The sequence below is a fragment of the Anser cygnoides genome, chromosome 10 (genome assembly GCF_040182565.1).
Source record: "Anser cygnoides isolate HZ-2024a breed goose chromosome 10, Taihu_goose_T2T_genome, whole genome shotgun sequence".
Classification (NCBI taxonomy): domain Eukaryota; kingdom Metazoa; phylum Chordata; class Aves; order Anseriformes; family Anatidae; genus Anser; species Anser cygnoides.
The window spans coordinates 4,615,065-4,638,626 of record NC_089882.1 but is presented as its reverse complement, the minus strand read 5'-3'; the positions used below and the strand labels follow the sequence as shown (position 1 = coordinate 4,638,626).

General features: G+C 41.2%; 1 protein-coding gene across 8 annotated transcripts in view; it reads left to right on the top strand.

Moving 5' to 3' along the window:
- LOC106036755 (contactin-4) overlaps positions 1-23,562 on the top strand; it is a 300,476-nt gene that overhangs the window by 202,694 nt on the left and 74,220 nt on the right. For all 8 annotated transcript variants that reach the window (XM_048068607.2, XM_048068576.2, XM_067002911.1 and 5 more), the window contains 2 exons: positions 1,407-1,502; positions 20,348-20,551. In XM_048068607.2, the coding sequence (XP_047924564.1) occupies positions 1,407-1,502; positions 20,348-20,551 (300 nt within the window). The remainder of the gene's footprint in view (positions 1-1,406; positions 1,503-20,347; positions 20,552-23,562) is intronic.

Sequence of the window (23,562 nt, the reverse complement as noted above, 5' to 3'; positions counted from 1 at the left end):
CAGACCTGTGCTGGAAATCTCATGATGGCTACTAGCACAACAAGAAAATTTTTGATTGTTGCTGCCAATGTAGCTCACTTTTTTTCCTGGATTTTGTCCTGAATTTGACTTTAGCAGGATGTGTCCATGAGCAAGGTTTCTAAGTACTAGCATAAGAATAACAGCTGATCTGCCTGACAGCCCGGCTCTTTCAGATTGATTTGTATTTTTTTTACACAATTAATTTACTATGTTGAAAGTGAAGATCTGCTACCAGTAGAGTAAGAGGGGATATGGCCACAGTGGGTACACACCAGCAGCAAGCACTGCCGGCACACATGCGGCATGCTCAGCTCCAGCTCAGGCCACTCTGAGGTGGTAGCCTGCGTACTAGTCAGTCTGAAACAAAGCAGTGACTTCTCCTGTTTTTTTTTTACTTATTTATTTTAATTTTTTTAAGTATGCACACCAGTGCTTAAAAAATAATAATCAAAAAAAATCAAGAGTGGATAAAAATCAAGGCTTAATTTTTCACACTTTTAAAATTATAATGATGTTCCTACTAATTCCTGCTGTTAAATATTTATCACCTATGTTTCCTCTAGTTCCCAACTGCACTGACAACAGGTTTGCAATCACCAAACCATGGCTCAGCCACACTGAAAGCAGAAAAAATGAAACCTGAAATGCAAGGGACGGTTAAAGATAAAAGGCTACAAAAGTGATTCAGTGTGTTACCGCTCCCGCAGCTGCCAATGGTGCTGATCAATAAATGGTGCCGCTGCTCAGCTCGCAGAGCATCACCTCATCATTTAATAGCAAGTTTCTTGAATTCAGCAAGAGAGGGAGCTGCATTTTTGCAGTACATGGCCCCTGAAGGAGAGGAGAGCAAAGGGAGATAGGTGGAAGAAGGAACTGAATTTAATTAAAGCACTGTGTGGCTAACATAGTTATTAACAGGAGACTTCCTTATGGGAAAGGAAGGGTTTCTACACATGGGTTGCAAGGGCATCGGTAACAAGTCTCCTAAAGGGAAACAGAACTGGGTTATAATGTAGTTCGGGGCTGTGATCGTTTTAAGGCAATAATTCTTAAATTTATAAGAAAAAGCTCTAGCAGCATTATGGGTTGGTGGAGTTTTCTCTGGATGTTTCTTCCGCCGTGGGTAAATCAAAAGCTTTTCCCCTTACCTTGAACAACACCTTGAAACTTGTGGAGACATTTTCTGATCTTTTTGTTGCTTTTTTGTTGGTAGTTGGCTGCCACAGCAGCCTTCTGCTACTCTGTAGTCCACCCAATTCCCATTAACTTCTCATCCAAGCTGATGCTTGCTTTGTTTCCCTGTCACAGAGCAAAGTCCTAATGAACCTTCCATCCTCATTAGGAAAAAACAATTCCCTTTAAATGATTTCTTTCTCTCTTGGCAGATCTCGAAAACTTCAAGACCAGAACAAGAAGCACTGTATCTGTCCGCCAGGGCCAGGGCATGGTGCTGTTGTGTGGACCACCACCTCATTCTGGAGGTAAGGCCATTTACTTCTTTTGCTTAGAGGATCCAGTGGCAATTTGCAATGTTTTCATTCTCAGGCTGTGTTTCAGAAGGTTTAAAGAACAGCTCTGTGGTGGTGCCAGTCTGAATGGTTTGTTCTGAGTGGTCATGCTGAGCAAACACTGAGGGAGATCTCCCGTTGGGTATGTGGGCAAAGAAAGCTTATGCAAACTAGAGCAGTATGTGATAGGGAGAAGACATAGCCAAGACCTTGTGGAATGTGAAACTTTCAGAAGCCTTTTTGTATTTGACCTCTGTGTGTGTATCTTCTGAAAAAAGTTTGAAGGTTGTTGATAGAGTTACTTTTGTACATAATCTTTTCATTATTACTTTAGTTTTTCAGACACTTGTTGTCACTGTTTTTGTCTTGTGGGTACTCAGCTTCTGTTAGTGTTTGTCCAAGTCTAATACAATGATTTATTTCTGAATGGCAGTACATATTTTTCCTACTGTTTTTACGAGAGGAAGAGGCAAGGCAGAGTGGTAATGGAGAGGAGGAAATACCATGCCAATAAATTACATAGGGATCCTGCAGGCACTGCAGTATTCGCTGTTGATGCTCATGCCCCCACCTGTTTTTCTGGAAATCATAATCTGAAGCGCCAGACAGAATGATGGGCAACCCCACTACCAAAAGTCTCTGAAGATATGCCACTCTGTGCACTACCATTTTTGTCTGATAACGTATTTAAATCCATTGGAATTATAATAGATTGGTACTAACTGTAACTCAAGGCTCATTGAATGTCTGAAAATACAGACTCTGTGCAGAAAAGTATTCAACCTGTCTTCTCTTGATAGTGACTGGTATCTCTTAACACCTCAGAAAAAAAAAAAAGTGGATTTGTAACTTTTATGGAGAAATGGAAAAGCTGTAGTAGCAAACAGGCAAAAAGAAATCTGCAATGTTAGAATGGTCTTACTGACGTGTCCTCTGTAGACCATACTGTAGTTGTGTTTAAAAAAAAAAAAAAGATTTATTCCCTCTTAAAATCTTACTAAATTGTCTTTTTTGCACCTGTCACTTCTTACACTCACTGTTTAGAACAGGGGAAGTGGCATATATGTCTTAATGTATAATGTAGCAATTACTTCAGTGAAGTTTGATCTATACAGGACAGTATCAATGTTTAAAACAGAACAATTCTTTCAACTGAGCAAAAACTTGTTTTAGTTGAGCCAATCCTGTCTTGGTTGGCTGACATCTTAAGTCCGTGTCTTGCACTATTACACCCAAAACAAAGCCTCAGAGAAGCAGTCAGCCCATTGTGCCTCCCGTCCTTGTGGCTGCCATCAGGCCTGGGGGCGAGGTGTGTGGAACCACGCGGCCTGCAGCTCAACAACCAGCCAAAGCACCGAGCTGGTCTATCAGAAAGTATTTCAGTATATCATCAGCAAGTGGCCATCTTCCGCAGTTCTGCGTCCCTTTTAAAGAAATTTGCAGTCATGCTTTGAAATCTGTCTGTCCTCTTCCTTGCTCATCAGCTGGACAAGAATTGCCTCGCGAGCCGTTTGCCAGCAGGCTGCTTTTCACGCTCAAATGTGACAAGACAAGCGCTTACAGAGCTCCCCTGCCGCTCTGACCAGCTGGCAGAGGCCTCATCAGGGCGGCTGGCATGCCACCGGCACGCAGGAGAATGAGAAAAGGGCCTAGGCCCCGGGCCTGCGGGCGTCATGACCTGTGAGGCCTGCTACTGCTTACACATCGAGAGCTGGAATTGTAAACAATCTTAGGGAAACCTGACCAAAAGTTCTTTGGAATCAGGATAAAGCCCATTCAGCAGAGCAAACAAATGTTTTGCTGTACTAAGTGTGCTCCTGCCTTTGAGTTGTGTGGTGCTTTTATATAAGGCATGTTTCAGGTGCCAGTCTCTAGTCTCTGCAATGGGAAACCTCGCTATTTCATACTGTGGCGGAGGAGCTGTATGGCAAGCATACCCACCTACTTCATTTATTCAGCGAGGGCCTCCTTCGCTTTTGGCTTCAGATGTTATTTCTCCTTTTAGTTCAGGAGATTACCATGAGAGCTTCAATATCTCGCATTTCTGATATTCATTACTTGAAGGTGATTCTTACACCTGTAATGCCAAACCCACAAAATTACTCGTTATTGCAGCACATAACTTTTATGAGAGTGGCTCCTGTATTTATTAGGTACACCCCAGAATTACATGCCCTCTGGTCTGTGTGGATGGAGCTTGCCACCTCACCCCCCTAAAATGGGTCTCACTGCAGCACCTCATTAGGAAGCTGCCAAAGCTAGATATTAAAAAACACTGAAGATGGGTTGTGGACCAGCCATGAACTCATTTGGAGTCTGCGATGCTATGGGAGATGTCATTCACGAGGAAGCCTTGGTCTGAGCGTATTCACTGATGATGCAAACACACTCCGGAAAGGTCCCAAAGTTATTTCAGATTTCTGTAGGAAGGAAAGAGCACCTTGCAGTGACAGAGAGGTGAGTGCATTTCTGGAGTCCAGACAGGGAGAAAACTGAAGGGTAATTATTTCCTGTTGTCATTTGGATGGGAGATATCTTCCTACTTGGCCACGTTTTACGGCTTGCTTTATTCCAGCTAGAAAATTATCTTGTTCGTTACAAGCCAGATCCACAATTAGTCTAAATTGATACTATTGCAATTTTGTACCCAATCTGGGCTGGGTACTCCCCTGGTGGTTTTCCGGTTTGCATAGAAAGTATTTCATGGAAAGTCAAAATAGTTCCAGGTAATTGAGACTGAGACCTTTGTTCTGCAGGAATTAATCTTCTCTGTGAAAATAATTTCATTTTCTCTTCCTTCCTCCTACTCCTTCCTCTCAAGTTTAGAAATAAGGATGAGTTTTAAAAGTCACAACTGCAAAGTTAATGCTTTTCAATCATGTGCATTGCGTTTCCGTCAGCCAACTGTATGTCTCCCAGTGTAATAGAAACTATTTGGTCTCTAGCAGTTATTGCACAATTACCACAGCTATCTCCTATTCCAGCTCTGGGCAGATGGAGCTTCATAAGAGAATATCAGATATCACTGGAAACTAACTGTATGTCGGAAAATGATGGTGTTTCATTGGCAGCTTCCATCCCAAGGGTCCAAGGCAGTGTTTGCAAAGCTGTAGAGATCAGTTCCTCCCCATGCCTTGCTATGCCACCTCTGGGATATAACATTGCAACTGTTTAACATGGTAGTGCAACAGCAGATAACAGTCAGGCTAGAAGTGAGAAATAATACATCTAGTTGAAAGTGTGAGTGGCATTAAGATGGAGGAAATGCAATTACTTATTTTGGAATTTGATTAGGACAGAAAAGCTGACTTATAATCCTTGCAAAAGTGCCTGGGGACATTAATGACCAACTCTGAAACAGAGGACTGCCTGGGGAAAAATTCTACATTATGGCTTTTTTTTTTTTTGACTTTAGTTTCTCTTCTGCATTGAAAATGACATTAAAAAATAAAATAAAATTTAAACTGGAGAGTAGCTGTTGCTTTGACGATGAGGGTGTTCACCAGAATGGGTGAAGCCTAGGGAAAAACAAACAACAACAAAACAATAAACTGGCTGATTCCTGAGTACAGAGTTGAGGATATCCTTCAGAGGGTGCCAGAGGTGCAGGCTCAACAGTTCTTTCTTGATGGGAAAAATTTCCCATGTCTGGGCGGGGAATCAGTTCCAGCTTTTCCTCAGCTTTGAATTGACTCAAGTGGCAAGGCTTAGAGCCCCCATAATCTGCAGAAATTTGATAAAGGAAATTTACACGCATTAGAAGAGAATCATTACCTGTCCACTGCTGTGTCATTGGTCATCTTGGTCTTTAAAATCCTGGATTGTACTAAAATTAGAAATGTCTGTCTGCATCCAGACTTTTATCCTTTAATCTGTAATTCACTCTGATACTTTGCTACTTGGAATTACCCATTTTTAAAGAGCTGGCAGTTAAAAGTGAAGTTATATTGGCCTACATACATTGGTTGTTGAGAGTTTTTTTTCTTCTTAATGATGCCAAATAAAAAGCTTCCTATTCCTCATATGTTACCAGGATTTTATCCTGAAAACAAGTCCAAATGATTAACAAGTATTTTCAGCATCATAAAGTGGACCAAATACAGCTTGCACAGAACATTATGGGCATCTCCATGCATGCCCTAATTTTTATTTTACCATGAATTGGAGATTGACCATATGAATTCAGGCTTCTTTCTTCCTCGAAACAAAATGTGTATTTCCCGTGGTACATTTTCAACAGGGAGTCACTATTTTGTCAGGTCAGTGCATCCTGGTGTTATATTTTGTTAAGCAGTATAATGATGTGATTGCATCCTATGATGAAGTGCTTGCTGAATGCTGGAAATTTGGGAAATAAATGTTCATCTGGAGCTCAGGAAGTCACTGGGCTGAAAACCAGAATAAATGCAAATCAAACATTTGCTTCTGTCATATTTTCTGCTCTCAGAGCAGTCAGTGCCTGAGCCCTTGAAGCCTGTCCTGCTGTATTTATGCTGCCTTGTCTGGTAGAAATTTTCAATTCTTTTTTTTTCCTCCTTTCCTACTTGTTCCCTTACACTAAATCAGTGTAGTAGTAGTAGAAAAAGCCTACCTGAGTTGTTAACATTTTTCTGAAATAATTATCCTGAGCGTGTAGGGTTTTCCCTCGTTATTTCCACTGCTTTTTAATTAAAAGCCTAATGATGTTCATGTGTCAACCAGTCTACCTATGAAGCCCTATGGAAAAAATAAAGTAAAAGTAAACATAGTTATGGGAACATGGCATGAAGTGCGCACACAACAGCTCGATGAGCAGTGGTAGAAAGTGGTCACATTGTAGACAAGAAAAGACAATTGAAAATCTAGACTAGATGTGTATACCTGGTCGTGTTTCTTACGTACTTAAATCACACAGTAACAGTTTTGGAAACATGAAGAGCATCAAAAAGTTTTCGTGACTGTTTTGATGAGGCTGGTTATGGTATCTCAGCATTTCTTAGGATGAACCCTGTAATTTGGGTACCATAAAAACAACGCTATATTGCTTTACATTTTTGAAGCACTCCCAGATCAATACCATCTGCTGTCTCTCCTTGGAAGAGCTGTATGAATAATTGATGTGGGGGCATCGCTAGCCAAAATGAAAACAAAAATACAAAAAATAACTTGGGTTTGTCTGAAGTGTTTCATTCCGTTTTGTATTATTAAGCCTTTTTTACTACATTTAGATATATTTAGAGACAATGAAGCATTTTGAAATGTAAAATAGTCTGTTTAATTTAAAGCTGTGGGTGAAAACATTTTTCTTTTTTTTTTTCAGTTTTGTTAATAAAATTTGGCAAGGTAAATTTAATTAGAAAAAAAGAATGCCCCCTGATGAAATGAAATAAAATAAAATAAAGCAGGCCCTCCCTTTTGTTTCTCAGGGCTCTAAACACAAGTGAATTCCATAGGGGATATGCCCACAAAGTGTCTGGAGGTCTTTGCCCTTTTAACTTTATCTCCAAGTTTTAAAAGACCAAACCATTCTTTATGCCAAATAGTTGTTTTTATTCAAGCTTGTGTGAACTGAGTTATTTAGCTGCCACTTTTATAAGATTTATTTGTTGTTCAGGGCAGGCTTAGTTAATATTTTAACAACTACAGTTTCCTTCTAACATCCCAGGTATTTCATTGTGAGTCTAGAGATTAGAAAAATACAGGCATAGAAAGGTGTGCATGTTTCACTTGACAGTTGGTAGCACACCCATAAACAAGCAGAAAAACAAGTTTGTAAATCCATCCCTAAAATCCTTCCCGTTCCTGTCTTTGGGAAGATAAATGAATTTGTCTTTTGGGCTTTTCTTCACTTTTTTTCCCCTTCCCCAGATTTTCTCTTATTCATCTTTATGAAAGATCTATATACACAAAGTTCTCGTGACATTTGCCTTCCTGTCCGTGTGGGAAAATCCTATAGAATAAAAGATTTCAGATCTCCAAGTGTTGTGAGAAATGATGAATGTATGTGGAGAACTGGTGAAAATGATCTCTGAATTACTCAATTATTTAAATTGTGTTTCCTTTACGTTCCCTAGAGGCTTGTCGTGTTCTGAGGTCTGTCTTTCCATAGCTCGTACTGCTGCTCTTCACATCTATATATAACACATTTATTCTCACTCTTCTTAATTTACCTAGGTAATCTGTGGAAAAAAATAAATTATCTGATAACTTTTTTAGATTGTGAAGTGCTTAAATATGCAAATGAAAACTTGCTGGCATTTCTGAAGGATGCACCTCCTCCAGCCCACATGCTCATGGCCATTGAAGAGGTTCCTGGTGGTCCAGGACCTTGAACCTTCCCGACACCAGTTCTGGTCCTGAACTCCAGTTCCCCGATATGGGGGTGCCTCTGTTCTTAGCTGCAACAATGGGTGACTTTCCTGAGCATTAGGGAACGGCACCTCTGAGCAAACAGTGACCCAATTCAGCAGTTTTTATATCATTTTGATCTACTAATGCACAAAACCATCTACATTTTACCAGTTAAAAGTGTGCTAGCATTTGCACATCTCTATCTCATCATCCATTTCTATGGAAAAGCCCTAGCGAGAATTGCCCAGTTTTGGAGGTATTTGTATTGTTCTTACACACACACAAAACACTAAAAGGAAACAAGTTTTCTGCCCCTCTTTGCAGCACCCATGTCCTAGATGCACTTGAAAAAGTCCATCTTCACAAAGAGGAGGGAATTTATTAAAGTTTGGTTCAAATCTCTCTTTCCCAACTCATGCTATTATTGCTGTTGGAAATACACCCATGTAGTCTGGGTCTGTGAGCTGAAATGTTGACAGAGAATTATTTTCACATCTTTTCACATAATGGATGTGTTCAGGTTTTTCCCATTCTCTCCTGCCTTTTTTTCCCCTGTATCTGGGAGAACTTTTAGTTCTGTTGCACAGCTTAATCAAGTAGAACTAACTAAATTTTAGCATTTGACAGAAGAGATGGCAATTCTGATTTCATCTCAATCTCAGCCTTTCATGCTGTATGGTAGGTAGTGAAGTGTAGACACCAGACATGTTTTTCAGAAAGCACTTTACTGATTACAGCGGTGCTATGACCACTTCTGTGCGCTGCAGAAAAATGATTAATGCCTGGTTTCTCATCTGGCCAGTTTTTCTCTCCTTTTATTTATATATTGTTAAAAGTGATGATGGGCACTTCATGGGCTGGAAACAGTGAAAGTGTTTTGGCTGTGAGGATGGCTGGTAGCCTGTGTTGTGTTTTGTGATGAATGGTTTGAGGAATTTGTCTCGTAAATAATCTATTGCACAAATCAGATCTGGGCTTCTCACTTGTACAGCCCCAGCTGCAGAGTGCAAGGGGAACAAAAAAAAAACCTTTCTAAAACTGATCAGAGCAGTGCAGGTGGCAAAAGGCAATTGTCAGCCATTTTCATACCATCTCGGGAGCAACGTATGGGGGCTTTCAGCCCCAAGCAGGTTAGAAATGTATTTATAAAATGGGAAGAAAAATTTGTAATATTCTCCATTGCTGCCCTTAGAGTCAACATTAAGCAAACCTTATGTTAAAACTTTGGAAAGCATTTATACAGTCAGCCTTGGAAAAGGCAATGGAAAAAAAAAAAAAAAAAAGAAATAACATACAGCTAAAGAGGCCAAGGACGTTTCCATCTAATGCCTATCTAAAACCAGTGGATGATTTCATTCCATCCAAGCAGCATTATCCTGCTCTGCCTACTGTGCAACATCTATGCCAATGCATAAATGCAAGTTGCTCTTACGCTGTGTGACTGATTCAGAGTGGTTTGGGACAAGGCCCTTTAAGCACATGTTCCCATAAGTGTTAAATCAGCTTCTCAGTGCCGGATCTTTCTCTTATGGTGCATTCCCATTACTGTGAATTCTTTAGAAGGATGGAAAGTTGAATCAGACAAGTGCCGTTACTTTTCTGTATTTGTTAGATTACAATTCCTATCCTGATATATTCTTACATGGCATCTGACATCGGGTGTTTTACATCCCCACCCTGCTTTACCACAGTAACCTAAATATTCAGCCTTTATTTCGCTGCAGTTTCTTTAAGTGCAGGATGCCCAGAGCTTTCTCAAAATGTGGTTCTTGCACATATACCCATATATATATATATAACCCATATACCCAGGACTGTCCAGTTGCCTCTTGCCAAGCAGGCTGCAGAAGTGCTGAACTACCCCACCTTTCCCTTACTGAGGCATTAATAGTTTCTCCTCTTTCATTCCTATCTTAATGGCTTCTTAAGCCTTTGCTGCTCAGTTGAATTTGGTTCCAATTAGTGCAAAGTTAATTTAAAGAGGAGTATCTCACAGACAGATAGGCAACGTGGTTGTAAAAGTTCCATTTCTCTAGGAAACGAAGCAAAAAATCTGCTAAGCTGTTAGCAAGTGTTGATTCGTTGGTTTAACTATTTGTCAAAATGCTGCAAGGTCATTGAGTAGCCTTCATGGGTTGCTGCAAAGATTGGAGCCAAAATACAAGCAGGTAAGTCACTCCGTTGTGTCTGGGGAAGAAAAAGAAAAAAGAATAGAAGTGTTTTGGATTAGCACTGATCAAGTGATGCTTTCAGTGTGTTTGAAACCATCCAGCAATGGTAGTGGGGCTGGTGTTGGCAGCCACCTTTCACATACATATGGTATAATCAAATGTGCTTTGAGAGCAAACAGTGTAGCATCAAAAATATCTAAATCTGTTATCGATTTCTCCTCTTACTCCTTCACCATTCACATGACCCCATCAGTAGTTAAATTCCCATGTCTAAAAAGTGTCATCGTGCACAAGTGATTTCCAGTGAATATGTTGTTGTGCTCTAAAACCTCCAAATGAGTTATCTCGGGCCAAGAACGAGAAAATAACATCCCCAAAGCTGCCAATTCCTAGCACCTTGCAGTGTGCACCTCTTAGGCGAGATTCCCCGCTCACACAAAGAGGAGAAGCTCTCCTGAAAGCTGTGGCTGGCTCCCAACAGCCTGGCAGAACAACATTAACTGGGAGCATCTTCTTCTGCAGCAGCATTATGGCAAGCCGGAGAGTGGGAGCATGCTTTTGTGCCCGGCTCTGCGTGTTGAAGATTATAACAGTGCAGCAAGGAGAGGTTTCATTAAACTTAGAACCAGGCATATGAAATTCTCATTTAAATAAGAAGTGATTGAGAGTTGTAGCTTCCATTTAGAGTGCATCTCCCGTCATTTATTTTTTATATTATGCCACAGTCGGTGTTTAAATTATTAAAAGCAAGAAGTAAAAAGCTTCTCAGGAGATAGAAATGGATTAGATTAAAATTAATCTGACATAATCCTTTCTCTAAAACTGCTGATTCAGTGTGTGTACCAGGTTTATCAACATATTTAGTGATAAGGGAGAGAGATAAATTATTTCCTAATTTGGGAGAGGGAAATGTGCTTTTGTAACTCACTTACCACTTTTATTTTCTGCCTGTATAACAGATTGATATTTCTAAAAACACAGAGAATATACAGTGCTGTTTTAATTGAGAAATTTGTGAAATCGCAAATATTTCCAATAACATAAATGCCAAGCTCATTTTAGATTTATGCTACTGTAGGGACCTGACTTTGTGCCTCCTGCTTGTGCCTGTCTCTGCCTCATTTCAGCAGGGGTTTGTTTTGTGAACAGGAGCTGCAAAATAAGGTCACAGTTGAGGACAGGATTTGGCACAAGCATTCAGACCCAAATTTTCATCTGGCATACATCGTTTATTCACCCTTGGTGCCAGCAGACCTACCCTGGCCCTATGCATTTGTGATGCAATTTTAAAGGAGACAGTAAATGTCCTTACAATTTTCCCTTCTTACTGTGCGGTGTCTGTTCATAGAAGTTTGTGTCCCCTTGGGCTGTCACGGGGTAGGCAGCGAGGTGGGATGTCTGGTACTCCTAACTCATGCTGCCTTCCCACAGAACCAGAAGAGAAGAGGCTCATGTCTCCAGTACAGACCTTGGAAATAGTGAAATAATAAGGAACATGACATTAATGGATTTTTTATTTATCAGTGACAGCCCATGACATCTTTAAAAGAGATAATCTGCAAGCTAGTCATGTGGTTTATTCCCCTGTTAAACCGCGGTTGCAGCTAAATGAAGATTGAAGCGGTATTGAAAGGGGTACGGTAGGCAGGGGCTGCCTGAAGATGAGTGAAATCTGTCGTCTGACAGGATTCAGTCAATAGGCATTTATTGAAAGTCCTGACATCCTGTGATCTCTATATAAAATAAATCAGAGATCTGAGGCTAGCTCCCAGGCTCTTCTGACCACACTGCCACCATCCCTACCCTCCGCACCCTGCTTCACGAAGCTCTCAGAAGTGGCTGGGGAGGCCTCTGCTTTCAGCTCCCTTGAGATGGCCAGAAAGGAAAGCAGGCTGTTGACACAAACACAGCACTGATGTTTGTCTAATTCTGCAATCAAAGTCGAGTTTCCAGATCTCTGAATGCACCTACCGCTCCAGGTAAGCCAATAGTCCTGCACTCCTCCCTGTTAAGGTGTTATTTTGTTTTTGAAAAATAAACGAGGTATTTTCTCTTACCTGAAACATATGTCTAAGTGTGCAACCATGGTGTGGCTTTCAGCTGGTATATATCAAAACTCTGTCTATCAAATACGTGAACAGAATGGGTTTTTTCCTATGTCTTACAGGTGAGTGGCATGGTGTTATGTATGGTGTATGCAGAGATGTCCCCTAAAGGACATGCTGCCCACCCTCTGCTTGGCCAGATATTTCAGCCCGGGAGTTGATGGTAATATTAATTCATTGCAACAGGAAAAATCTCCACAACCAACTTTCTTTTTGGAAAGGTTTGATCTAATCTCTTACAGCTACAGTAAGAGGCTGATCAAAGGTAGTGAAAGCTGGTATTAAAGGATTAGCTAGGTCACATTGAAATATGTTTTAAAACAAGCCCAGGGACCTTTAGCTTTACTGAAGCAAGTGCACAAAAAAAAAAAATGGTTTTAGGCTGACTCTCTTTGACTTTAAACGGAAAACAAACTGATGGATTAAAACTGTGAGTCATTCCTTAAGGTGATATCTGTAGCACTTTATGTAGGATAAGCTTGGAAAATATAAACAGTGATTGAATCTTGCAGAGCAAAAATCTTGTGCGGAATTAAAAATCAATGTGTCATTTATGCACATGTCCAGCTTCATTCTCATTTGATGTTTGCCTATAAGTAATTAGCAGCTTCAGTCTGGCCCCCGTTATCTTTTGTTCTGGCCTCTCTCTCCTCTCTCTCCTTTCCATTTGCTGCTGACAGTATCTACCACGGAGGTGCTTTATTGGTTCCTTTGTGTTCCTTTGCAAGGATGTTGATACCACTCCCTGGAACATATCAAGCTATTATTCTTTCTTTACCTGAATAGCCTCATTGAAATCAGCTTAAAAACAGAGTGAGTGTCATAAAGCTCTATGCATTGCGCAGTGGGAAAAGCTGTGAAATCATCTGGAGTTAAACCAGTATTGCAGGAGACCGAGCATGTGACTCCCGGCTTCCAGAAGTACGGTGTTGTGTGATTAGTAGAGGTAAAGGTTACAGCAAATATATAGCTATTTACCATCTCATGAGAGCTTTCTGTGTTGTTGCTCTTTTTTAAGGTTGGCTTGCTGTAGTTACACGGCACACTACATTGCATGCTCAATAAGATTTCCTTTTAATCTTTATTTCGCCATAACTCAGCTGCCAAGACTGCCCATGGGTGCGCCTTTATGCTGGTGGTGGCGGTGTTCCAGCCAGGACCTGGTGATTTCCCACGAGGTTCCTTAGCAGACATAAGCTTCCACTTCATAATTCCCTTCCTCAGGGACCAGCGTCTCCCTCAGGGGCCCAGCACCTCTGAGGGCCAGGCACGGAGCTGCTGGCCGCTGCAGTTGGAGGTTGCAACTCCCTTGGGCTGGGGAGGGCTCCTCCATCCCTCAGAGACCTGGTCCGTGGTCCTGGGTCACTGCTGGCCTGAACCTACCTGCCAAAACACACGTTTTAACCAGAGGTGCATGAAATTGAGTGGCATGAGACCTAATCCCGGGCAAAAGTTCTCCAGTCTCAATAAATACAGAACAAGGCTCCCCAAAGGTATCGTAAGCCCTTTTGACAAATACCGGTTGGGTTTGTTTGTGGGATGTTTTTTTCAGGCAAGACCAGGCTAAGCTGTAAATTTCTGTAAGACAATTTATCAAGTTTGTCAGACAGAAAAACATATAGTTGCTTCCAAAATCTGTCAGCACGCATGCTAGATTGCTGTGGGGGTGGGCGGGTGTCAGCTGCCCGTCAGAAGTTTTTGACATAGGTTTGTGTATTTAGCTGTAGTAAATACAGCAGCACGGGACTCTCCACCTCGTAATGTTTTCTATTCAGTCATAGATAAAGGCTGCTGTTGATTTTGCTCCCTGAGGGAATTTCAAGTTAAAACTTTGTCAGAATCCCAAATGGCATGGTGCAGTAGTCATTAATGTTTACGGTGCCACAGCAGCCAGCACAGCCAGCCATCGACTAGCGCTGGAAGCTGTTAGAGAGAGATAAGCCAGGTCCATTATGTACAGCCATCAAATATTTAACTATTTTAGAGATACTGAAAAGTGGAGATGCAGCAGATACAGGTGATTATTGATTGGGCTTCAGGTAATGAAGACCTCTTACCTTTTTAATTACCCACAGGTGAAGCTCTACATGCTGGGCAAACATGGACTCAAGGGGCCGGGAAGCAGCCCCAGCCCTGAGCACATTGCAAAAGGCTGTGAGGATGTCTGACACAAAACGTGGCTGATCTGTACACTGTCCTCATCCTTCTGACTCATGCACATGACACTGATCTGTGATTTTGAGTTGTTTGTGATTAAAAAGGTGGCAAACTGGTAGGGAGCACTGGAAATTGCATGAACATGTACATATATATCCAGCTTTTCTGTTCCCATACACCAGCACCAATAAGCACATGGGCACAGTTGTGTTTAGTGAGTTATTCCCCCAAAGTAGAGACCACTCTCAGTCACTGCTGGCGCCTGGTTAAGAGATGGCAGGAACACAGCCTGCAGCATCTCCCTGTTCTCCACCGGAGTGTTACGCCCTGCTAGACCACGTGGGGAAGTTGTGCAATTGGAAGGTTTTAAGAAAAAATTAGAAAAACCTCAGAGATGTCTCAGTTGTGATTGATCATGCCTCAGGTCAGAGAGGTGAGCTATCAAAGTCTGTCCATTGCCTTCCCTAGTTTTTTGTCTTTATAATGATTCCCATCATATTAACCCCTTTATCTCACTGCTTTAAAACTTGATGAATCTGGCCATTTCTGGATTTGTCTGACTGGTTGTATTGGTTTCAGAGTGTGTCGTGTGGCAGTGTTATTTCTTGTAACTGCTGAACTGTACAGTTTCAGGTAAAACTCCTAAATATTGTCACATATTCCTGGTTATCATACAAGCGCTTCCTAAGATTGTTCATACAAGGTTATCACTTGGATCTGCAAAGTTGCTGGGAATGAAGAGGGGTCTTGGAACAGTTAGAGCTATTCCTTTAATATCATGGGTAAATAGTCCATTATAGAAAACGTGGTTTTGTTGGTCACTATATCACCACTCGCACTAATGACCACTGGCCCTTTCATACTCTTGTACGTTAAATTCACAAATTGATTCCCTACCATTAAGACTCGTTTCCTGCCCCGGCTGCCAAGGATGGTACCTTGCTTTGTTTGCAAATGGTTGGCTGCTGAGTAACTGCACTGTCAGGTTTAGCACAGACGAGTGTTCAGCCAAAAATGTGTTATTAACTTTAGATTAATCTTGTTCATTATTCATTACTCTTTTCATTAAAAGTTGCAATTGCGGCACAGAAGCTACGATCCTACCTGGCTGACCGGCCCTGCCTGATGGAGTGCACGGGGCCAAGGGGAGATTTATCAAGTCATGTTTGCATCCAGGTTGATTCCTTTAAATTATGCGGCAATTATTTAAGGAGAGAAGATAAAAAATTGATCCAAAGTGCTAGCAGGGCAATGAAATGGGCTATGGGCTCACAAAAGAAATGTGTACTATGCATAATTCATGTGGCTCTACTATTACAATAAAACTGTGAAGGAAAAAAACTACCAGAAACTCCAGACGTGGCACTGCGTTTGCAGACAAACGGATATGGGTGGAAAGGAGCTTCGGGGAGTTGGGTAGGGCCAAGTACGTGGTAGGTAATGCCAGGGATTCATCTCTCCCTGACAGTCCTTTGTTTTCTCTTTCCCACTGCACTCTCATAAAAAATGTTGTCGTGCATTAAGCCTTCTTTTCAGTTCATGGTGTTATTCATAATAATGAATGTGCTTCAAAATTCAAGGAAATTAAATGCTTGTGAGCTGGGGGGGTCCATATGTGTATCTGACCTTTCCTATATGCATTTAAGGTGAATGTTACCAGTCAGATGGGATTCGTAGGGACGCGGTGCGTTTGCACCAGGAGTGCTGGGTTCAGTGCTTCCCAGGGGCAGCATCCATGTGCTTTCATGGGTAGTGGTGGAAATAGGTAATTGAAAATAAAGTCTTGGCCTGATTTCTATATGGTTTTGGGATTTGAATGGCTTTTATGAACTAGATGGGGAGGACGTGGGATATGGTTAGCCTTTCATAATGCAAAAAATGGTTATGGTATCTGAATGCATGAAACACACGGCAGGTGTGAGCGCCTGGCACTGCCCGGCCTGGAGCACAACGAGTGTTGGAAACAGGGTGAGAAGGGCTGGGGACGGTTATGCAGGGAGGATTTTCTTCATTTTCTTCATTTCATATTTGTTTCTTGCAATGTGTAATGAAGCGTTATTTTTACACATTCAGATTTACGGGAACTGTTGCAGAGCTTTTGTTTCATGTTGAATAACAGTTCCGGCCTGTCCGACGTGCGAGTGGCATGGTTGGTGATAATATATAAATTGTAGGAATCGTTAATGATGGGATTAATCTCGGTAACTTTCAGTAAAGCCTATAAAAACTAAAAGTGTATTGTACCACACCGTTCTTATTAAAAGTGATAAACGATGCCCCTTTTTTTTGCAAATATTAATTTCAGAATTTCATTCTTCCATTCATCTTTATGGTAACCATAATCGTGATGTTTTAATAGATTTTCCCATAATAGCTGCAGAGACCTTTTCAAGTGGCAGCCCTGCCTTTATGGTAAAGATTTCCACAAAAGAAGAAAAAAAAAAGTTTCTTGTACTAAAAGGCAAAGACAAGGCAAAGATGCAAAGCATGCGTGTGACAAAAAAAGAAGACCAGAGAACATTGTTTTGGCAAAGCCTGTGGCCTAATTACAATAGTTACTCATAGCAGAATTTTTGTGCAGCTTTCAGTAACGTTTCTTCACCGCTTACAATCATTTAGAGAAAAATTAAATATTTAGTGTCTTTAGCTTTGTTTCTTGTCTTGAGCCAGAAGTATTCTGGGGCTGGTAAATGAGAGCTCGAACACTTTAATAGAGTTTCTCACGGAATACTTTAGAAAAATGACGGGATCTGGATGTGATCAGGAACTGCAGACCCAGGAGGACTGTATTTTTGGAGAGGTACAGGGGAAAGAAATATATAAATAGGCAAAAACCATGCAGGAAGGCAAAGTGATAGAACTGTCTCTGTGTTTTTCTCATTTTCCCTGCGTGGCTCTGCAGTGAGCGTGTGCAGGTGAGCTCACTTACATGTCCAAAATCCGTAGTGGGCATTCCAAGTGCCTTAAATAATGTATTGTCTTTTTAACTGCTGAAGTTGACAGCCGCTGTTGGCTGAAACACTTGTGTCTGCTGGTGTGTAGCGGCCCTTCCTGCCACACGTATGATCTTGGTGTGACCCACAGCTCTGCGTGTTTCTGCCCATCTCTGCCATTGCCCAAACTCCAACCAAACTTCTGCTCACACCCTGTGTGCTCCCCACCGCTACCTCCACCGGTAAGAGTCATCAGAGAAGTGAAGATCTGCCAAAATCTACATCTCCTCCCCAGTCTTCATCTCACTCAGATCTGTCATGGAAATCCGGACCATCAAGGCAGTGAGGAAGAGTGCAGTATAAGTGGGGAGGGAGGCAGGGGTTCAGCTGCTGGCCGTAGCGTTGCAGCCGGCAGGGATTCTGATTTTTCCAAAGCACAAATATGGGTCAGAAATCTTCAGATAAGCTCCTGTGTTTGAGAGATCAGCTTGGATGTGCTTTAAAGGAAAAAATGCAAGCATTGTAAATAAGGCAAAATTACATGGAAAGGTCCCCAAATTAAAAAAGAAGTTTGTAATAAATTCTAAAGGATATAGAGTTTAATGTGTAATTAGAGAAGTGTGAATTGCTAGTTACTGCGCATCCTTTGTGCTGAAGTCTGTGTGTCTGTAACTCCTGTAGATGTTTCCATCACTCGCAGTCACCAGGAGCTATCTCAGGCTGTATTTTAAGTGTCTGTTTACACAGTTGTTACAAATTGCCTATGGGATGTGAACTGTCTATCACTTCCAGAGCAATTAGTATGTGAAACCTTATCAAAAGAAATCCGTCAAGTTTGAAAAGCCATAAATATTGCACTAGGATCTCTAAGGAAATCAAAGTGAGTTTGATACAGTATTTATTTACATGTTGCTGCAAAAGCAAATGCACTCACAGAGACTCCAGTCTGCCGTTTTTCCTGTGCTTTTTATTCCATCGGTCCCACGTTATTTTAGAGACAATTATCCAGTAGTTTTAGATATTTTATAGCAATAACGGACTGCTCCTAGAGTCTAAGGCTGTGCAGTTCAGGCAGTTGTGTTTTTGTGGACAATGATTTGTTTTAATGAAACGAAGGCAGAGTTGTCACATCAGATCTTTGTTATGTCCAGCTTTTTGATTTGGGGTTCCTTATTTTTATGTAGCCAAACTGATTTAATCTGAAGATGTCTTTTGGAGAGATTTTGAGGGTGTGCTTTCAAGGAATAGATCCATTTTCCTGCCTCCGGTGTTGGAAGAATCCACGATCTCTTTGCATTTGGGTGCTGTTTTGGTCAGACCTTCTTACTCTTGCACAACTTCACATTTGCTTTCTGTTCTCCTGTGATTTTCTTATCCAGGGTTTCCAGCCTAGCACTCTGCTCAAATGGCACCTATATTCAAGACTTGTAACTAAAGCAGAGCTTTAGCGGAGCTGCTTTTTTTTTTTTTTTAAGGAAAACCTACTATAGTCATCATAAGATTGGAATGACTGTCTTGGAAACAAAGGCAGAAGGACTTTTGATTGCTCTCACCAGCAAAGAGGCAAGAACCATTAAGCTAAAGGCATCATTAGCCCAGAAGCACATGGATATAGCCTAGTAATAAAAATATTTAACCCGGAAAGTAGAGGGTTCTTAGCAGTTAAAGCAAAACCAACTTTTAATAGGAAAGCAGGAGCTGAAAACCTTGCTGCTTCTGGGATCTTTGTGAGTGGGACTATGCAGCCTCCTGGGGAAGGATAGGGAAGGGCAGGGGTTGTTGATCCAGAAAAACCCTCCCGGTCCTGTGTTTTTATGAAGAACTTGTGGTTAATTCACCATTCCACAGGCGATGCAAAATGTTGTTGTATTGCAGAGTTCGGGGGGCTGTGGTGGAAGCCTGCTGTGTGATGGTTTGCTCAACTTTAAACGCCTCTGTGCATTCTAGGGCACTGATGTTTATTTGCCTATTGCTGGATGCTTCTGGAGGAACAAGATAATTGTTCACCAAGAGTAAATTTAAAAAAAAAAAAAATAAAAAAAAATTAAACTACTTGCAGAAAATAATAAGCCAGCTGAGAAGTGCTACCTTGTTTGCTCTGAGTATCCTCTTGACATCAGCATGAGGTTACTTATAATTAGATGCACATGTGTAAATATGATGATTAGATATTCCCACATAAACATAATTATCATATCTTCCTAAAAGTCTAAGTAGGCATTTTATAATCCTGTTGTTAAAAAATAAATAAATAAAAGCCAACAATCTGCTTTCAACCTCTTGTATGTGTAAACAGTGGAACATGAGGACGGAATTTATTTTCCAAAGTACCTAATGGTAGTTGAGGTCAATTACAGTTATGACTCATTAGAGTATTAAACTAAGAATATGCTTTTTAGTATAATTACTGTTCCCTTAGAAAACTACAACAATCTTGTACTCACTTGAGTTCTTCAAGCATTTTAGTGGGTTTGGGCATTAGTCTTAGGCAAATATAATAGGGTTATATTGCATTAACCTCACTTATAATCTGCAGCCACTTGCAGCATGTCTCTCTGTTATTTTTTATTGTGTAAATAACTTCCAAAGATGCCTTACAAAACACTGAGTATTATCTAATTAGACACATAGAAGATTACAGCTGCTTAATTTAGTGTTTGGAATTTTTTGCCGATTCTGAAATTCCAAAGGAATAAAACATACAGCGTATGATAACGTGGCTCAGCAGACCCTCCTCCAAACTTTGGAGGCAAAAATGAGCTAAGAAAGAAGAAGAAAAAAAAATAAGAGTCAGAAACATTGAAATGTCCATGACAGAAGATGTGGGATCTGTATAAAATGCATTGTATTCTGGATTGGAAGACCTTTAAGGAACGTTTTAAGAGCATTAAGGTCTGTGTGCAGGCTCAGAGGAGTCACATTTGGAAATTTATATTTAGAGCCATAAAGATGCAAACTTGCAAAATGTGTGCTGTTTGGTCATTTCATGGGCTGTGATGTATCTGTTGTGTCTAACCAAGGCGGGCAGAAAAACATTTCCAGGGCTTTAGTTCAGACTTGGGACTGTCCCATGTGGAGGTTTACGGGCTGTCACTAACGCTGGTGGTGCCTTGTGCTTCCAGAGCTCACCTACGCCTGGATCTTCAACGAGTACCCATCGTTCGTGCATCAGGACAACCGCCGCTTCGTTTCGCAGGAGACTGGCAATCTGTACATCGCGAAGGTGGAAGCTTCAGATGTGGGAAACTACACGTGCGTGGTGACAAACACGGTGACCAACAGCCGGGTCCTGGGCCCCCCAACCCCGCTCATCCTCAGGAACGATGGTAGGACTTGTTTGGGTTTCTTTGACTGGCTGTCGCCAAAAAAATAACAAATGGCTTAAAATATTACTATGTAGAGTAAAGGGAGAGATTCTCCTTTCGCAAAGGTTCAGCGAGGCTGAAAACCTCTACTTTAGATATGGTTCAACATCATAGACACTGGTGGGTTTTATGCTGCTGTGGCCAAGGTTGCTATTTCCATCACTGGAAGAACTCTTGTTATAGCAGAAAATCCTGGCGATACTTGACCAAAGACGGGACATAAAATAGATTTCAGAATTTGGATACACTGTAGCTTTTCTCATTTTATGCAGCCCAAAAGTGAACAAAAATACTTTGTTGTTTCGGTAACTGTTAGCTCAGGCTCTATTTCCCAGCAGAATTAACGCTAATTTTAGTAGTCTGTGGAATAGTACAAAAAAAAAAAAATGTGAAAAGAAACCAAAGGAGGATTTCTAAATTTATACAGACAATTGATTTGTATCACAGTCATTTTTGAGTAGATAAGAAAAATAAATTTGCATGTTAATTTGCAGTGTCTGTTTAAAGGATAACATTTAGGACATTTGTTCCAGAAATAGAAATGCATTATTAGAAACTTCTTCTAGAAGATCCATTGTTGCCTAGCAGTATTGTACAGAAATTCCTCCCGTGTAAGACGGGCTCAGTGCTGCCAGCCTGTGGCTGTTCCCTTCGCATTAACGCGCATCCCATAGGTGGGGTTTTGGAAGGGCTGGGGCAATGAGCAAGTGTCCCCATTACGCTGGGAGGGGTGAGGACAAGTGCTTTTCCATGCGCCAGACCTGCTGTCCCTTACACTGCTTCTCTACACACAGTGGCAGTGGTTTAAGTGACAGTAAATCTGGCCCCGTGAGTCCAAAATAAGTCACCTAACATCTGAAAGATAAAGAGGAATATTTAAATTCATCTCATGTTAACATTTTCAGTACTGAACAAGAAATGTTTGTAGGTATTAAATTAGCGGGACTTTTATGCAAGCCTTACCTCACAGAAGGCGCTTCCATCTTTCAAAATTGAGCTCAATGTCTGCTTCTGTTTCTGAAACGGTGGGTAATGCTATGATGATTGCTAATCACCCTGATTGTCAAGTGCATCGCCAAGGGCTCTACCCCAGTGCATCGCTCCTCTGCACGCACTCAGCTTTATTTACAGAGACCAATTGCCTTCCCGAGGTAATTCTCGGGAATGTTCTCCGATTCCTTTGAAGTGCACTCTGCTGTTTATTATAGATATGAAACTTTAATTGAACCTCTGAGGAGCTCCGGAATACATTCCTGAGTTAAACAGGAAAGGTGCTGTAATATCTGTAGAGCAAAGATGGCTGTACTCAAATTTGAACATGTGCTAAGTGTGTTTTAAAATAGGAGGGCACTGGTATTACATGCAACCTGCATTTTAAAACTCTGCAAGTCTCAGTTTTTCATTCCACATAGAGTAACCCAAAAAATTGCGTAAAATCTGAATATTACACTCTATTGTGCTTGAAAAAAGAAATTACATATGTTGCCCTGGAAGTGTGAACAAGAGAAATGAGCAAAACGCAAGGCTCATTGTGCTGCAACTGGCAAATGTGTTGGGTTTATCTTTGACATTCATATTTGCTCTGTCCAACAATATATATGTTATTTTCTTTACAACGCTATATCATTAAATCAGTAGACTCAGAGGTTAACTCATCAACAATTAATGTTTCAGTTCCATTGAATTTCAATTACTGAGTTTAATGGGAAAAATCCTAATGTACCTCTCCATATTAATTTAAGTCACTGACCTGCTCTGGAGAGGGAGCCAGGGAGGGGCTGCTGCAGCTCTGGGACCCCGCGGCCTGGGGTCCTGGCCTTGGCGCTCGGACCATCCCCAGCGAACCTGTCACAAATTGGTTTGTCACTAAAAATGTCTGAGTTACAGCTTGGCTGGCTTCCTATTGAAATACATTTTATGAATTTGGAAAAAGTCAAAGTACTTTATAAAAATCTCTGAAATTTTTGTTTTTCTCAAAACTCAAAGTTGTTCTTAAACTGCAAGGCATTTTTACTCTCATGCAGGATTAACTGTGGGTCCCTGTGGTTTACACATAGCCCTATTGTTTTGAAGGAAAGAAATGATGGAATAAGACACTACACAAAAAGAACACTGGTCACTTATAACTAAGAATAGTGCCTCTATTTGGATTTGGAATTATTTCATAGAGATGAAGAGAGAAAAAGAGGAGACTCTTTCCATACATGCATGTGATAATCTCTCACTCAAAAAGTTTAAAAATTCCCAATTCCAGAGCTGTAGGAAGAAATCAGAGCTTGGTTGCTCACAGTTCAGCCAACTCTATCGAGAAATTCAATTGCCATAGGGGATATTTATAAGACTTACGTGGTGGGTACTCGTTCAGTGGCAGCGCTCCAACTCTCCATCATTCCGGTAGTCCTTGTCCACCCAGAGCAGCTCGCTTCTGCAGGAGCTGGGCTGAAATCTCCCCTGCCAGAACGCTGACTTTTTTTTCTCCATATTTCTTCTTCAGCGTACAGCAGTAATTTTTCTAGACTCTGTTGTGAATCATTTGGGTTTTGTATGCTGAATACCTGCCATCTTAGTCATGGGTATTTTGCTTGAATTTAATCACCCTGGAAAAACAGCTTTTCGACGCGTTTTTTAAAGCACAGCTTGCTTTACAATAGCAGGCTTTAGAGCTGTAATCTGTAAAGGGGAAAGATGCAGGTGTATGGGATGAAACCAGATCCGATAGGCAGATTGCATCCCCCACCTGTGCCTTGATGCTTCTCTTCTGCTTGTTTGCAGTTGCAGGGCTCTGCAGCTGCAGATCTCCTGATGTTTGCAGTGTTTTTTTGTAACCAGAGGCACAGGAACCAGGTTCCTCTCCTGCTGCTGTGGGAGCAGACTGCCTCTTGTCCCATTAGTTATCCCCGGACAGCTTTTCCTCCTTGGGGAGATAAACATCGTAGAGGAAGGGTAGTGGGGGCAAACCATGCTGAGGCAGC